Source organism: Diorhabda sublineata, chromosome 4 (assembly GCF_026230105.1).
Source record: "Diorhabda sublineata isolate icDioSubl1.1 chromosome 4, icDioSubl1.1, whole genome shotgun sequence".
NCBI lineage: Eukaryota > Metazoa > Arthropoda > Insecta > Coleoptera > Chrysomelidae > Diorhabda > Diorhabda sublineata.
In genome coordinates, this window is record NC_079477.1 from 20,224,439 (window position 1) to 20,243,374 (window position 18,936).

The 18,936-nt window shown below is 30.1% G+C and overlaps 1 protein-coding gene across 12 annotated transcripts in view; it reads left to right on the forward strand.

Moving 5' to 3' along the window:
* The window catches only part of LOC130442468 (uncharacterized), a 501,073-nt gene extending 482,476 nt beyond the window's left edge, over positions 1–18,597 (forward strand). For all 12 annotated transcript variants that reach the window (XM_056776607.1, XM_056776611.1, XM_056776606.1 and 9 more), the window contains 5 exons: positions 1,356–1,576; positions 1,866–2,056; positions 4,446–4,673; positions 7,721–8,028; positions 12,817–18,597. In XM_056776607.1, the coding sequence (XP_056632585.1) occupies positions 1,356–1,576; positions 1,866–2,056; positions 4,446–4,673; positions 7,721–8,028; positions 12,817–12,894 (1,026 nt within the window). In that variant the 3' untranslated portion in view covers positions 12,895–18,597. The remainder of the gene's footprint in view (positions 1–1,355; positions 1,577–1,865; positions 2,057–4,445; positions 4,674–7,720; positions 8,029–12,816) is intronic.
* Positions 18,598–18,936: the final 339 nt, after the last annotated feature.

The window sequence follows — 18,936 nt, forward strand, 5'->3', positions numbered from 1 at the left end:
AGGGACAATAGATTCGAACAATTTTAGAAACTCGAATTTGTTAAGCTGAATGTAAAACTTTTCTGTAAAATAGTAGCTATACGACTTGAGCATAAGATTCCAACATCAGAAGTACAACATAGGATTCAGACAGAACGGATCGCCGGTGGACTCCATATTCGTAATACGTCATTTAATAGAAAAATCAATAGAGTTCAAAAAGCCTATGTTTGGTTGACCTCATTAAAGATTCTAGAAAAAAAGAGTTGATGTTTCCAAAATGGTATTCTTGAAATCCAAAATAAGATTATGTATCAACCTATTCCAGTATATTATATAGGGTGACCATAATAATCTCCTATAATTGTGTCAGTCGTTAACGATCCCTTTGGCTTCAGATATATATAAACCGCTTATGTGAAAATACAAACACAATCGTTTCTGTGTTTAGAAAATGTCCAAATGAAGGTACGGGAGCTGGGTAAGCGGTAGTTTTCCGCAGATATACTGAGGAACAGTTTCAATGATATACATATTTCATTATTGTTTGATAGTTTTTTCCTCAGCAATGCTAATTAAAAAGTTAGGACAAGGAGGAATGAGAGCAACAAAAATCATAAGAGTAAATAGGACAGTGTTAGTTGTTAGATATGCCCTTAAAGAAAAAATTACAAAGAGGGGGTATGTGCAGGGCCGTTGATGAAAAAAACATATGGAAGATGGACAGACAACAGTGTTATGCTTATGTCTAACGAATTTGGTTTACATCCAATGGTGTTGACCAGCTGGACAATCATGAATCCAATTGCCATATTTCAATGAGAGGAAAGAAATAGTATATACCAATTCTATATTTGGTGGTTTATATTGCTACAACCAATGCTTGACTTTTGGCGCATGAATACGATTAAGTTGACGTTAATCTTTATTTAAACGAAAAGTAGTTCAAGGACTGCCAAAAAAATTTGGAAAATTAGCTTCAAATCCTGGTTCCAAAAGAAGTCGTATTAGAAATCTTCAAATTTTCAATGGATTGTATCTTATTATTACTCAAAACATAGAGGCAGGTGTGAAGTTTGAAAGTACAAAACAAGCTAGTAATTCTTGTAATATTCCATTACAACGTGATAAATTTTGGGTACAATATCACACATAATTATTACAATTTGTGAAGTATTATTAATCTTTTTTATTTCAAATATATTCTGTATTACTTCTTTCATTTTATGATGTTGTAGAGCACAAGGGATCGATAACATAAAATTTCTCAAACTACCCTATATAGATTTTTTTTACATTTTTTCCGAACTGTGTATATCATAATGGTAAGGTATGGTTAAGAAAATAAAAACTTTTAACTATTAATATTTTTACAGGTGCATCCATGTGGAAGGTACAGACACAACACCGTAGTATTTATTTTAGCAAAAGAATACAATTTGAAAAATCTGCGGACCATACACAGGTTAGACAGATTAACCAGCGGCCTTTTACTCTTCGGTAGAACACCGAAAAAAGCGAGACAAATGGAACATCAGATCAGAAATAGACTGGTTTCCAAGGAATACGTGTGTAGAGTGGAAGGACATTTCCCAGAGTGAGTTAACTTTCTTCATAAAATAAAAAAATTTACAAAAATCTTTGTCTACCGTAATACTCCCTAAAAAAGTTTTTTTCTGCTCATACAAATAATTTAAGAGATTATAAAGCTATATTGAGCGCACAGTTTTTTCCTTCAATGGTGATTTATAAGTAAAAATAATTGTTAGATATTTTCTCTCTCAAATTTCACTATCCTCTGAGCTACCCACCCTTCTTCAAATATAATTACAATGGGAGTAAACTAGCATCTATGGTTATTTTTTCCATCAAGAATTTTGTTTTAGTGAGATCATAGAATGTAATCAACCCATAGAGGTAGTAAGTTATAAAATCGGTGTATGCAAAGTATCACCTAAAGGAAAGGATTGCATAACCGTATTCCAAAAATTAGGATATAATGGAAAAACTAGTATCATCTTATGTAAACCAAAAACTGGTAGAATGCATCAAATCAGAGTACATCTTCAATACTTAGGTGAGTATTATATCAATTTACTACATCAGTTTATATTGCGGAGAATTTTTTCATGTAACATATACTTTCATTTTTTTTACTCCTATTATCCAGAAAAACAAATAGTTCCTTACTGTTTAAATATTCTGGTTATATGAGCGGAAACGTACCCTGCTTGCTAACCAAGCCAACGTCTAATAAAAGTACGAGAGCAAGCTAATAAAGTAAATATTTCAATCGAACTTGTTGAAAAAGCTGCCTGCCTAATGCTGATCAAAAATTCGGTCGCATTAAAAATGATTCTTCCTAAATGTAATGAAAGGAATTTTTTGCATAGATATGTAAAAGTAGATGAAATTGGGTACAGTATTATACCCTAGAAAAATAAAAACATCTCGAGCTACCAAGAAAAAAGTAACATTTTTTCACTAACAAGGTCGTGGCTCACTGTTATGGGAATCCAAAAATGTAATCCTCACGAATTATGTAGTAATTGGGAAAACAATAACTGGCTAATATTATTTGCTGACACGTTTTAAAACAGAACTTGAGAAAAGCATAACTAGATTTGTTGCAGAAAAGAGTTTAGTTTTATCACGAAAATGTGCTCGCCAATTCCGATATCTTAAGAAAAATTAGCCGAACTGTGTTACAATTTATTGCCTGATGGTTTTGGGTGATTTGAAAAAACTGAAAAATTATTTGATTAAATATTTAAAGTTACTTACTTAAATACTTAATTCTAATCCCTTCCCACCTTTTTAGTTTTAATAGACATTACCTGTGCTCGTACTTCCACAGCCGTTTCCATTTTTTACTATCCCATGTCTTCTTTTATTTTCGGCCATCTTATTCCTAGTTTTTTCCTTCTATATTTCTTTTGTGTAACTTCTCCTTGGTCTTTTTTTGTCATGCTCCATATATCTTCCATATTAATCATTCTTCTCTTTCTCAGGACCTTGCCAAACTATCTTAGTTGCCCTTCTTCGATTTTGTTTCGAATTAATTTGAAATTCATATTCTATCTTATTATGTTATTCCTATTTTGTTGTATCCTGGTTTGATCTTTATTTTTCTTATAAATCACATTTTTGTACTTGGCAATTTCCTTTTTGTTCCTGTATAAGTATCCATGTTTCTGATCCATATGTCAAAATGAGTATAGTTACTTCTTCATATATGTAAATTTGTTTTTATTTGCTTTGGTATTCCTTCTTCTTCACTATTCTTTATTCTTCTAGTTTTATCTACTTGTCTTCCCCTTGATGCTTATTATCATCGTCTTAGTTTTGTATTCGTTTATTTTCATATGCATTATCTGTAGACTGCATTAAAATATAATTAAAAAGGCAAAAAGAAAAAAGGGGAATAGAATATTTTTACAGCAAAGTAAATTTCCCGTACTGCTGTCGTATAACTTGTACTCAGTTGAGGTAAACAATTAATAACTAATTTGGAGCCATCAGTGGAAAAGCTGGAAACATTTTCTCTCAAACACAACGCGTTGGTTGCAGAAGAGTGTGGTTCCATCACACAACAATGCGCCTGCCTATTCGTATGATATTGTTGCAAAGGAAAAATGAAATATTTTTCTGAAGTGAAATTACTTTTCGATTGAAATAACAATCTTCCGTCAAAAACTCGTGCAAATAGACGATTTACTTTCATACGTCGTCGGTTTCAGAGATAATACTCTATTATTTGGTGAGGTATACCTATAATACCATAATTACATAATTTTTTCATTAAAATATCTTCTATTCTTCATGAAACCAAACTGCTTATCTGTGATTGTTTCAATTTGTTTCCATGATAAATTATTAAAGTTCTTCCATAATTTTGATATCAATTTCGTCAGTTCCTTTTTTTTCGTTCTATATCATGGTTATTCGTTATTTCTTGTGTTAATTAGGAGGTAGCTTTTTTCCAACAGTGATTGATTAACTTATCTTATTCATCACTGAGATGTTTACCAATATTACAAAAGAAAGTGTTCTTTCTTCGATCTATTTCATAAGAATAAGTGATTTCCATCTTTTGTTTTTTCATATGTACCTAACACTCAATCTGCATTGATATTTCTACCCATGCCAGAACAGAATTCAAGAAGTATTTCATATTATTACTATTGTGTTTCTCATCTCGTAGTCGTTTTTTTTTTTCAAGAATGATTTTGTTGTTTTTGATTAATATATTCACATAATTTAAATAGTATATTATTCTTCTCAGTTGAAGATACCAAACAAATATTGGGTATTTGTGGTGCTATTGTTATATCTGTGATCAGTTTTATGTGAGTGTGCTTGCCATCACAATAATACTTGCTCCATCTATATGCTGCTATTATTTGATAAATGAACATGTACTACACAAGAATATTAAATTAAGTTTTACATTTTTCAACTTTTAGGTCATCCCGTGGTGAACGATCCCTTGTACAATCACGAAGTATTTGGTCCATTAAAGGGAAAAGGCGGCGATCTCGGGGGTAAAACGGACGAAGAGCTCGTTCAAGATCTTATCCACATCCACAACGCCGAAAATTGGTTAGGAATGGACGGCGATAGTGAATTGTCGATGTTCAATAGTAGAAAATCAGATTTAGATGAATCTTTAGTTGGACCAATTGTGCCTAAAGGTATTTCTTGAAATGGCTTTTATCATAATCAAACTTTTGTGCAAATATTATATTTGGATTGTTGTCACTAATATAATATAAAAAGAGTGATTTAAGCTCATTGCAATTCTAAGCGTCATTGAACGAATAAATTTGATTAAGTCGTTGTATAACACTCGAACAGAGAATTCATTAGTTAGGTAATGCCCGTTTCTTCGGGATAGAGTTAGCATAGTTGTTTTATTAGTGACATCAGTAACATTTCCAACAGAGACTAAAAATTTTCAGCAGCCTGACTTATGTCCTAAATCCATAACCATCTTGAGAATTTTCATCATGTATGGAGCTATTGCTTGGAGTAGCAGAACATATTCCAGTAGTAAGTCATTCTGAACCTCATTCTACTGCACATAGAGGTGGAAAGTGTATCAAAAAAAAAACAAAGTGAGTAGAGAGGAAATTTTGGTGTAAAAACTCCCTGTCACTAAATTGGCAGTAATCTTGGAACATGAATGGAATGGATTGAAGGAAAGGTAGTTTCTTCAAAATATTCGATGCAGAATATAACAACAAATATGAGAAGGATCATAATAAACAGGAAAAAAATTTAATGATACAAAGTCCCCAAACACATTTCAAGCGGAAATACACATAATTGAGAGATGTGCCCATTTTAATTCTATAAAAAATATAGAAATGCAGAAAATAATGACGAAGCAATCATCAGAGCGGTAAGCTCTTCTGTAATCATTTTAAAAATTGTTAGTGAATGATTAGATATACTTAACCAAGTAAATGAGATTAACATAACTACTCTGCCAGAATAAACTGGAGTAAACGGAAATTAGGCAGCTAAAAGGGATTCAAACAACCTACTGGGACCTAGGATCCATTTGTGAAATCAACACCGTCATAAAATTTGCACTAGCTAAATACAAGGCAGTACAGTTATATGAAAGCTTGACATCTGGAAGCATAATGGATAAAACAGGAAGAAAAAGAAGAGAGCGGAAATAAATATTAGTTAACAATCCTATTTGGCTTTTTAACCAAAAACAAATGAAAATCCTTCTTATCATAGAAATGTTGATTTGTTTATTAATAATTAGTTGAGAAACACATGGGAAGGCGGGAAATGTTTGAAATTATAAATTGAATGTATTACTAAATATGAAAATTTAACACCTTTAGATATTCTTTCATTGGGAGTTTCACAAAAAAATTATTATTTTTACTTCAATACCTCAAATTTTATAAAAACCTTTCACATTATTTACTACACCAAAACTATATACAATGCGGTCCATATGTATGGAGTAAATTCAATTTTAACGTTATTATGTACTATGTGAAAAAAAAATAAAACAAGTCAATTTTTATTTTTAAATTGACAATTTACCGTATGAAAATATTTTTTATTTTTTAAATTTTCAATTCACATCCAAACTTTGCCTTTTAGTATTTTAAATTTTAACATGTGACGTCACAAAACTATTGACCCCCGATGCCCCTTGTCAAACGATGTCACACTCGGTGATACCCTCCCCCTCCATTAACGTGTGACGTACTTTATGGATGGCCCCTTATAAGCGAAAATGGCATCTTGTTGGAAAGGTATTTCAGTTCTCTGTTCAGCAGTATGAAGTTTTTTAAATTTAGTGCAATCATAACTGAGAATATTAATTTTTAATATGTGGATTTTTGATAATGTCTCTAGCACAAAACTTTACATAGAATGAAGATAATAATGTATAATATTTCTTCCGTTATTCTAACTTTTAAATCAGCAATATTGTCTGGTCTATTAAAATATACTATAGAAATAATCAGATATTTTCGTATATGCTCTGATAAACATCAGGAAAAAATCTTTGAAGATATTAAAATATTAGCCACAAAGCCAAATAAATAATTAATATGAATCTACTAGGCTGCTGTCATTTAGGTATTTAAAGTTACTAAAAGACGTCAGTATAATATTTGTGCGCGTAATAAATCTAATTATGATTGGTTGTGATAATAAAACAAAATCTCAAAAGCAGGTTTATGAAATTTTTAAAAATAAATACCGTTGTCAACGCGTTTCACAGTCTACAATTAGCAAAATTGAAAAAAAAAATTATGAAACTGGACATGTAAAAAATATTGAAAAACCAGGTAGAAATGTTTAGTTTACTGATGAAAAAATGTTAGATGTACTTTTAGAGATTGATAAAAATTCGCATAAGTCAACTCGAGAATTTGCCGCCGACAATGATGTAAGTAAATAATCTATTTTGAAAGTTTTACATAAAGAAAAATTCCAGGCAAGAATTCTGTGACTTGATGGTGAACGCATATTTGCAGTTATTGCTAAGAAGTGAATGGTGGTCATTTTGAACATTTAATTTAATTGTAAAGTACAGTGAAAAATACCTTCTAAATATTATGCAACATTATCTTCATTCTACGTAAAGTTTTGTGATAGAGACATCAAAATTTTACATCTTACAAATTAAGTTTTTAATGTGGGTCAGTTATGATTGCACCAAATTCAAAAAACTTTCAACAGTGGACTAAAATTTATTTCCAAAAAGGTTCCACACAATCCTCTTTCTTATCTGAATTTTTCGAGGCGGTGCTGGAGGGAGAGATTTTCATACTGTGAAATGACAATTTAAGAATAAAAATCGATCTGTTTTATGTTTTTTTTTACATAGTACATAATAGGCTATTATGTTAATGTTAATAACGCTAAAATTTAATTTATTCCGTATATATGGACCGCAGTGTATATTTCTACTGAAGTCACTATCATCATGAATTTTCAATAATGAATTCATATTTTACATTTATTATCAACATTTAGAAAAAATAATGTGAAATTATATTGTTTCGAATTTTATATTACTCAACCCATAATTTTGTCCCATTTTTACGCGCTTCACCTTATCCTTTTTGACACAACACCTATATGTTGAATTCATCTAAATTTAACCAGTAATTCAATGAATAAATGGTAGTGGTTTGTTACTAATTCTTAAAATTGATTAAAGTATTTTACGGTTAATTAAAACTTTTTTTATTAGGACGTGTTTTGGGTGATGAGGACACAGATTCTGCATCTCGCGAAACATCTCCATGTGATGAATCTTGTGAAAATGCTTCCTCTGTATCTCAAGACACTTCGTCACAAACACCAGTGGACTCTAATAGTGCTAGTAGTAACGTTGATATTAAAGTGACAGTAGCAACACAAACTGGCCAAGAGGCACCTGATTTGGCTTTTAATCCAGATAAAATGACAGTTGACAGACACTGCTATGAGTGTAAAGTGCGATACAGGGATCCTAAACCACAAGATTTGGTTATGTATTTACATGCGTGGAAGTATAAGGTAATAAAATATGAGCAATAGGGGAACTTATATAGAAATCCAACAGCCTACTTTAATTTCTAATTATAGAATAGTCAATAAAATGATTCCCAGTTTTCTAAATACCAATTTTGTATATAAAATGTACGTCTATAGATTTTTGAGGCAATTTTCAAACTTAGTACACTTCATTTTTGATATATTTATTAAGTTTTCTCGATGACCCAAAACGTTTATATACATACTAGCTTTTACCCGCGACTTCGCTCGCATCGAATCCATTAAAGTATCAAAAATCCTTATAATAGAAATATATCAATATTATAATTTTATTTTATTGCTTGGTTAGTATTACCGATTTTTAAAAATTACTACATACAATGAAGTTTCAAAACATTTGTTCTGGCGTTTCTATCGCTCTTCTAGCTACCCGCTGCTGAGTATGTCTTTCTAAACGACGCGACGTTGGGTCTGAAGAGGTGTTTCAGCAACTCTGAAATCACTTTGTCGCCTGCTTGCTGTTGTTTCGTGCAACTTTTGCTGCACGGGCCCGTGACGAATTTTTAGATTATGTAGATTTACGCTTCCGATGCATTTTTCAGACATACGCTTTCGGTGACAGTTGAAAATAACAATGCTACCTAACCTCAAAAATTCTAAACAGCTGAAACTATAGTCAATTGAATTAGATGTAGAGATTAAACAGATATTGACTTGACTGTCGGTAATATCGTACGTCGATAATATAGTATTTAGGGCTTGAACTTCATTACTGTATGATAGATGGCGCCGAAGTAACAAAATGTTGATATTTGTTGACACATTTTTTTTTAAATTTTTGTAAAAAAATATTTTTTTTTAATAAAAAGTATATATATATATATATATATATATATATATACTATGTTACTTCTAGTACCTCCAGAATATGTGTACAAAGTTTCATGTAGTTTTTGCGTATATATATATATATATATATATATATATATATGTATATATATATATATATATATATATATATATATATATATATATATATATATATATATATATATATATATATACTGGGTGATTCATTAAGAATGTCCAATCTCTGAACTGTAGATTCTAGATCTCAAAATATGATGATTCTGCTCAACATGCCTTATGCAAATATTGCTAGTTTCCGAGAGATACGGAGTGTTCAAAGTTTAAATTGGCATGAGGATCATCATCATAATATACACTCTCATTTAACATTGCTAATAAAGGGCGCTAGTTACACTTGTTTGTGTTAATTAAATCGAAGTAAACTTTTTTTGGCCTAAACTTATAACTAAAATAATAAAAAAAATTATAAAAAGCATTAAATTATACAAAATAAGTTACTCTTCTTTGATTCGTGTATCTCAATCGGTTATCGAGTTATTTGCTTCTAAAAAGCTCAATAAATTTTAATTTTTTCATAAAAAAATTTTATTATCCGCTTTCGTAAAGATCTCTTAATATCAAAATCACATTTGTGAATTACGCCGTGGTTTAATTTTTCGTTTTCTTTTCAAGTAGGCTTGTGTCGCTATTAGACAGTTTGTGTAGAGTTCAATTTTTGGTTCTTTTAAGTAGGATTGGGTCACTTTTAGACAGTTTGTGTAGAAGTAAAAAATGGATAATAATAAGAATAAGTAATACATTAGTATACCTTTTATTAACAATTTAGTAATTAACAAGTGTAATAGTTATTTATCAAATAATGCCTAGGCATAACGATTTTTCCAATAATGAGATGCGCGATATGATTTGTGTATTTGCTGAGTCAAATTATAGTGGTCCGGCTGCGGCTCGAAGATATTCACAATTATACCCAAATCGAAGGCAACCCAATTACAAACTGTACCGAAATCTTTACAACCGCTTAGGTGAAACGGGGTCTTTACGCTCTAAAACTGAATACGGTGCTACAAAAAAAATCACTGCCGATGAAGAAGATGAAATTTTAATTTGTGTTACAATCATCTATTTTTAGAATCATGACACTCCTGTTCAGAATTTATTACCTCAAGATTTACCTAAGCGTCTACAATTTGCCCATTTTTTGCAAGATAAACAAAATGTTAACCCAGATTTTCTGGATACAATCCTTTTTACTGATAAGGCAACATTTACCAGACGAGGAATATTTAATTATAAAAATAATCATTTGTGGGATTCTGAAAATCCACATGCTATAAGGGAAACACATTTTCAGCACGAGTTTAAGGTTAACATTTGGTGTGGTGTAATATGTGGGTATTTAATAGGTCCTTTTGAACTGCCAACCAATTTAAATGGACCTTTTTATTTAGATTATCTTCAAGAACATTTACACAAATTACTAGAGAATATACCTCTCGTTTTAAGACAAAATATGCGATTTTTGCACGACGGACACCACCACATTATTCTTTACAAGTTCGTCAATACTTAAACGAACAGTTTCCGCATCGATGGATTGGTCGTGGAAGTGAGTTTGCTTGGCCACCAAAAGGCCCCGATTTAAATCCTTTGGATTTTTCAATTTGGTCGCAAATGAAGGCATTAGTTTACAAAGAAAAAATTCCACAACTGCGACGGAAACTAGAAGAAGCCGCGGATGTAATTAAAAATAATAGACAAGGATTATTTGATATTAAGAGATCTTTACGAAAGCCGATCATAAAGTGTATTGAAGTAAATGGTGGGCATTTTGAGCATTTGCTTTGAAGTTTTCTATTTTTGTTTACAAATTTGTTATTGTTACATATTCAAGGAATAATAAAATTTTTTTATGAAAAAATTAAAATTTATTGAACCTTTTAGAAGCAAATAATTCGATAACCGATTGAGTTACACGAATCAAAGAAGAGTAACTTTTTTTTGTAGAATTTAACGCTCTTTAAAATTTCTTTATTATTTTAGCTGTAAGTTAAGCCCTAAAAAAGTTTACTTTGATTTAATCAACACAAACAAGTTTAACCAGCGCCCTCTATTAGCAATATTAAATTAGAGTGCAAATTATGATTCCTCATGCCAAAAATCGTAAAATATGCCAATTTTCAAAAGGAAATTGTGAAAACAAAAAATTATTGCGAAAATCAAAATTTAAATTTAAACTTTGATCTCGGAAACTAGCAATATTTGCATAAGGCATGTTGAGCAGAATCATCATATTTTGAGGTCTAGAATCTACAGTTCAGAGATTGGATATTCTCAATGAATCACCCTGTATATATATATATATATATATATATATATATATATATATATATATATATATATATATATATATTATATTTATATAAGAGGTTCGTTTTTTCTTGGGAACGTGGCAAGGAAACATCAAAGTAGACTAACTTCAATATATTTTCCGAGCTTTCGAATACTTATGTATTCATCGTCTGGGAAATAATTAATTAAGATTTCCGGTGATTTTTGATATATATATATATATATATATATATATATATATATATATATATATATATATATATATATATATATATATATATATATTTCAAAGAAAAAATTGAAAGTATAAAAATTCCTGACGAATATGTATTTATTGCGTTAGATGTGGTTTCTTTATATAAGAATATTTTTAAAAAAGATTAAATTTGTTAATATTTACATTGAAATAATCTTGCAGTAAAAAAATGAATTAATTCAGCTCAGGATTGGGTCCGCCCTGGACATAAAATATCACCAGCACGGAAAATTCGCCTGTTGGGTGTTGTGGTTAGGTGCAATATGTCCTGGCATAGTCACGTGGTCGAATTCACAAAAAAGTCACAAAAACTTGGAGTCTTTAAGGCCAAAAAACTATACTCGTATAATTCGCAACATGTTTCTAATTCTCTGCAAGGCCCAAGTTTGTCCATCTTTGGAAAATTGCTCGCACATTTGGATCTCAGCTCCCAATCATCAGGGTATGATTGATGCTCGACTCAATACAAAAAAAAAATTCGACTTGTAGGCGATCCAGAGTTGACCAGAAACTTGGCCAGCTTAGAGTATAGGAACAAGGCCGCCGATTTGACTCTGTTTTCACTGATAATACCACGACAGATGCTCTTTCGTAGTATCTGACATAGTCCTGCCTTCAGCAAGACCTACTCCACAGGGAGACATGCCTCATAAACACTGAATTCGCCTGCAGACGCCCAGAACTCCAATTTATCGAAACTCATTTCTTTGGAGAAGTGCAAGCCTGTAGAATCAGCTACCTAAGCATGTCTTTCCCGAACACTACAAACTACATAGTTCAAGATCAACATCCACAGGCATCTCAACACAGCAGGCACCACTCTAATTACTCGTGTATAAAAGGGTTTACCCAATGTTTCCTTCTTACATAAAAAAACCACAAAAGAATTGATCATTCAGGGGTAATTAATTCAAATATTGTATTTAAACTGTTTCTACATTTCACTTTCAGACCTTAACAATTTCCCAAGGGAAACAGGAATTTTAATCCTAGATTTTTAACAGCATTTTTTCGTTAATTTGAATGATTTTTGAATAATATATTGAGAGAAAAATATAAAAGAAACACTTTACTTAAATATGTCATAAAAACATAACGCACCTCTGCTTAAATAGTGTCATAAGTCAAAAAAAAACTATCGAGTAATAAGCGTTAGAAATTAATTCTAACTGCGATTTTAACTTTTCTGATGATAACTCAAAAACATGGTCACCACAATAGTACTGTTTATATGACCTGATTTGAGATAAAGTTTTCTATCACCAATATGGATATCAATTTACAAAACATTTGACATGATATATATAATTATGGATATGTTCTCTTTTTAGGGTCCAGGCTGGGAGTATGTTACAGAACTTCCAGATTGGGCACAAATCAATTGGATAGAACCAGGTACATCAGAGTGATGATTACTGTCTAAACTCTACATTCTACCATAAAATAATCTTCATACCTTCATTTATACAGGCTGTAAAAATAAAAAAAAAATATCCAAAAACGTGGCAGGGTCCAAATTATTAAAAACAGGTCGGATTGAAGCTGAGGAATTATTTTAAATAATGTTTCTGTATTTCAGTGCTTGTTGAAAAATAAAAAATTTTTTCTATTTGGTATTTCAGTAGTGTAGATAAAACTGAAAATTTTTAAAGTCGCTAGCACCGAAATTATTCTTCATATCTTATATTGGTCAAGAAGTAATGAAGAAATATGTATTTTTATAATCAAAAGCACCTGTAATCATATCAAAATAATAACCTACTTTTTTGTACTAAACTAATGTAGATAAACAATTTTTTTAAAGTACTGAAATACAAACGTGCCTTTATTATTCAAAGTAACAGTTAATTTGCAGGTTCTTTTCTCTATAAAATAGAGATATATATTGATGTGCTCTTCATATCAACATGTTATGGACCCTTGCTTGTATTTCTTTTATTTTATAGAAATATTATTACATTAAGGCATGTGCAGTTTGAGTAGCCGGATAACTGAGTTATATTGTGTTCATTTCATCGAATTTCTCCATTTTATTCCTAACTTTGGTTCTTTATAACTTACCGTCATTTTTCATAATTGTAGAATTTTATTCTTATCGAGCAATAGTCTACATTTTTTTTATTCTGGTCCTGTCCGAATATAAAAACAAGGTATTATACCGAAGCTTGTATTTAACGTTACATCCAGATATAACTAATTGTAATTTTCTAAGAATTTCCTCGATCACTTATTATCAATTCAGCCAATGTCATTTTGGCTTTTATCGATAAAATAAAATTGATATGAAATACATTAATATAGGCTGTAACTATTAACAAAACTATCCTAAAAACGTATTCTCCCTGAGAAGAACCTTCCTGACTACCTAAGTTAGCTCTACTACATGTAATATCTAATATACTGCTATTTGCTGAAATTAATCTATCGGTTTTCAATCTTGTTTTCAGTATAATGCCAGTCATCAAATGTTATCACAAATGTTCTCACTTTGTAAAACCATAATTGGTTTACAAACCTATCATTAAGAATTGTACAGAGCTGTTCTTAAAATAACAATATTTTCAGTAAAATACTAACATGATCTTGTTGCTTCAAAGTTTTATTGCTAAGTTAAAAACTAGATTGAAAGTTACATAACACTTTTTGATAAAAATTACTAATAGAGATAAAAATCTTTCGGAGACAAAGTTCTTGGAACCATTTTTCGCTTCCTTGCTTTTGTTGCCATAATATAGATACAATACAATGAATACTTTTATAACAGTAAAATCATACTGCAGAATAACTTTTCAACTTCATAACTATAACAATTTCTTGTAAAATTCTAACTTACCGAATTTTTCCTGTATCATCTTCATTTGATACATATACTACAATGATTCTAAACCGCTAACATCACATTCATCTTGCTCAGAATCACTGTCCCTTCAATATCGTGGTGGTAATCTTAAAAGCTGCTCTTAACATACCTTACTCTTCACGGCAATATAATATGAATATTCATTCACCTCTGGAATGCGGTGCTTTCCAATCATCATTTGCGCAAGCTCTAAGAATAGTATCGTGGATGTCAAACCATGTATCATCTAAGTAATAAATTTCTCTTCCTTCATTACGATACTAACGAATTTTTATTATATATTTGTTTCTCCATTCTATAAAACGACTACTTTACATTATTTTTTGCTTGTTATTTATAAATATCCTGAAATAATGATTGTTCGTCTAATTGTTAAATCTTGCTTTGAAATTTTGTAGAGTGTAGTCTGAGTAGTCAAAACCATTATTTCCTGGATCGCATCTCTTCTGGACATTCATGGACTACACAATCGGTTAAAACACCTTTTTAAGCATCTGTTTATAAATGTTGCCGTCTCTTTGTGCTAGAAGGCTCTAGTAGGGCGTTGACCGAATCTGCGAAACGATTTGTTCATCGTTAATCTTGAAGACACGGTTACCACATATGTTATTGTTCACAAAAAATTTCAGAGTAATTTGACCTTCAATACACCACCCACTTGCACAGCGCTCATAATTAACTACCGACTGTAATTCGAAAACCCTGCGAAAAGTACCTACCTAATAATAATAAAAAAAATATTTCGGATTATGTATAATACCCTATTTACATTTATTATTCGCATTCCGCATCCAGCAATAATTTGAGGGCATATTTACTGGAAAGTGCCTTCTACTCTGTAAACGACTTCTATTCTAATAATATTTAACTCCGGGCATGCTACATACTGGTTTAATTTTTGCTATCACTTTTACCTATAATTTTGTTATTCATTGTGGTTTTCTTGTGTATATTGAAATTTCATTTTATTTGTTTTATATTTATTTGGGTATTTTTATGTTTGTATTCTAGTTTTTACAAGCTTTTGTCTACAAATTGTAACAATTGTTTGATTTCGCATTTCTCTCTTTCTTTCTATTTTCTCCGTATTATTCGATTTAGTAACCTGTTCTATTTGGAAATTATAGTATTGTTGTTGTTTATATATACTTTTATATGATTCACTGATTCTAAAAATCAAATATTGTAATGCGGACCTGGAAAAGTTGTTTACTATTCAGTTCCTATTGGGTCGTCTCTTATCTCTTTTTGTAATGCTAAGATTTCTGCAATTTAATGATAGGCATTACAGTACCAAAAGTTAGACATTTTTTATCTATTTCGGTATATCTTATAATACTGCGAAAGTAGCACAGCATAATTTTTGTTATGATGATTTCAAATAATTAAGCTATCTTAGGTAGCGTTTTCCCAAAAAAAATGAACTTTTAATATAAATTATTCAATACTTATGGCACAAATAATATCGATTTGGAGCAAAATTATGAATTTCATCAATTATCGGTTGTTATGAGAATAAAAATAGAAAAATATCTGGATTAGAAATGTATTATATAATTCATTATGATATTAACATTATAAAGGAATAAAACTGCTTTCTACTAGCAATATACTTCAGAATATTTGTTTCTTCAATTTTGTCAAGATCACTAATATATTTCTATTTTTAATGTTATGCAGCTACTTAGACATTCAATTTTGCCACTGAATTATTCTTTCGTGTTAAAAAACAAAAGTGAAAAAAGCAAGAGTTATCATACATTGAAGAATAGAAGTAGCTAAGGCACTGACACGGATTGTTTATTGTCATGTTATACGGATTGTCGAAATTAGTATTATATGTTATTGGGTTTTGGTTCCACATTGTTTTCAGTATTGTCATTTTCATTCACTCGTCAGGTAGGCATTTTCAGACAAATATTTTCATATATTATCATAATTGTTGAAAGCTTTGGAATATAACAGTATTTGTAGTTTTTTTAACAGTTTTATTATTAAAACTCAAAATCATGAATACATAACTCTTAATAAACAATATAAATTTGTATCAATTGTTATGTGTAGGTTTTGTTACTGTTTTTACGGGGCAAATTATGGATTTATCTACTGAATGATATTCATAAACATTTTCAGTTGTAGACGTGAATTGGATTTGAAATTTTGTCATCAAAATATTTTTTTCGCAATATAATTATAAACAATGTTTTCTACAAATCCATAAATGAAAATTGTTAATTGTTTTATTACAAATATAATGACGAGAAAATTGGATTGAAAAAAACATATGGCATGATATTTTAATGATAATGCCTACATTGCTATTAGTGACATTTCAGAAACTTGTGATATTTTCATTTAACCTTTGTTTTTATTAATATATGTTATTCATTCCTTTCAAAACTTGGGATTGTTGGAAAAGTTTAAACTCTTAAATAGGTTAAGAAATTGAGCACTAGGCGAGTCAGTGTCGAGATAGAATGTAATGATCAAAATTTTTAACTCATTTTAAATTATTTTTTAAATTATCAAAACGTTGGAAAACTTTTGTTTCACTTGACTATGAAAACTGTGGGTCATTAGGTCATAGCATTAGACATTGCAATACTCATATCACTATTATAATGTTAGACCAATCCACTTGTCTCAAACATTCATCTGATGTATTTTTATAGCATAATAATATAGGGTAGTTAAAATTGAAATAAAATCATTCCTCAATTAAAAGAAAGTACACCCCACAACAATATTTACGCATTATATCGTTATTTCAATTTTGAAACAATTACAATGAATTTAAGCAAAAAACACTATATCAAGATGAAATTAAGATATTCAATTTTAACCAGTATTCTAAAAAATGCAGAGATTTAACAAAAATGTTCCACAAATAGTTTAAAACAGCACATATTTCTATTTTCTCTTTTAATATCAATTAAAAAGAAAATTTCGAAGAGCCTATTATTAGACTCATATATATTGTGAGGCGAATCTAATAGATCTGGTAAGTAACTATTAATTACATCCCAAATAGGTTTTTTTGGATTGAGGTCGGAGCTGTTAGCTTACCATACCATTGCTTGGCAAATTGTCTCCTACAAAGGCAGCTAATGCTACGACGTTAACAATGCACTTTTGAACATTAAAAGGACTGTTTTAAATGATTACTTTGTCGGAGTGGCCCATCCATATTAGTGCTACCCACTACATTTATTCATCTACCAGCATACCGTTTGTTCACAATTCTATATAATTGGACACATGGATAATTGCCAAAAAAAATCACAATCTTGACTCATCTGAGAATAGTATATTCGACCACTGATGGTCTTCCTAGTATAATTGATCAATATCAAGCTGTAGTCAGGCTCTTTACTTTTTTGTGGTTAACGGAGATCCAGTTGCAGGCACTTTGGGCCTCAAACCGAATCCTTTAAGTCATCTTCTCATATTATCATTGCTTATTTCTTGTTGATCCACCTCAGAAATGGTGGCAAAACCTAGTAAATATGACAAACCTTTGTCTCAGTTTCATATTCATAACCTGGCCTTTGATTTCTTCAAATCTCCTGGAATCTCTTTAGTTACCTAGAAATCGACGATAGTATGTCATTGAATCATTGAATTTGTACTTGTGAAAAGCTTCCAATCGATGGAATAGTTACAGCACACTATTCAGGGAAACATTAAAGTTGTTGTTTGTTTATTCCTTTGTAATTCTCTTTTGTGGATTATGGAGCAGGCTTAGTCATCAACCTACGGATTCGCCGGTAGCGGGTTCAAAACCCTCAATATAGTTTAAAAACCAAAAAAAGACACGCTTATAAAGCACATAAAACTAAAAAGTTGAAAATATTTTTTTAGATAAGTTTAAAACAATATTTCACATGATTAATCCGGCTATTAAATGAGTTAAAAATTTATATGGTCTATAGTAGTTTTGTTCATATTCATTAGGTGTCTTATTTTGTAATTTAAATTTAAAAAACTGAAAATTACATCATGTACTAAATTAACTTTTCTCACAAATTGATGATATCTAGGCATTTGAAACTTTGAAATCACAAATTCTGTTACAAAATACTTCTATGTCCAATATTTAACTAAATGGTGATTGGTAATTTAGTACGTGCTATACTTTCTATTTTAACTATATAATCATTACAGAAACTTATATATTTAAAATATGTGATTGTTAAAGACAATTATAGGGACCTAAATATATTCTATAATATAGCTTATAAGTATCAGAGAGTACATTAATTTTGTTTTCCTTCTATTTTAATCCATTTCAATTGGTTTTAAAATCTTGTTCTCTTATTCTCTTATAATAAACCCAGTAATTATATTCAATGAAACTACAGAAATATGTCACGTTAATTCACGTTAATAGTTTGTTTAAATTTTTTGTTATTATTTAAAGCCAAACTTTAAAAATGATGATATGAAACAATATTTTGTTTTGAATTTATTAGAACATCTTACACTTCCAATTGAATAATCTATTGAGATAAGATAAGATATATATATATATATATATATATATATATATATATATATATATATATATATATATATATATACATTATATACA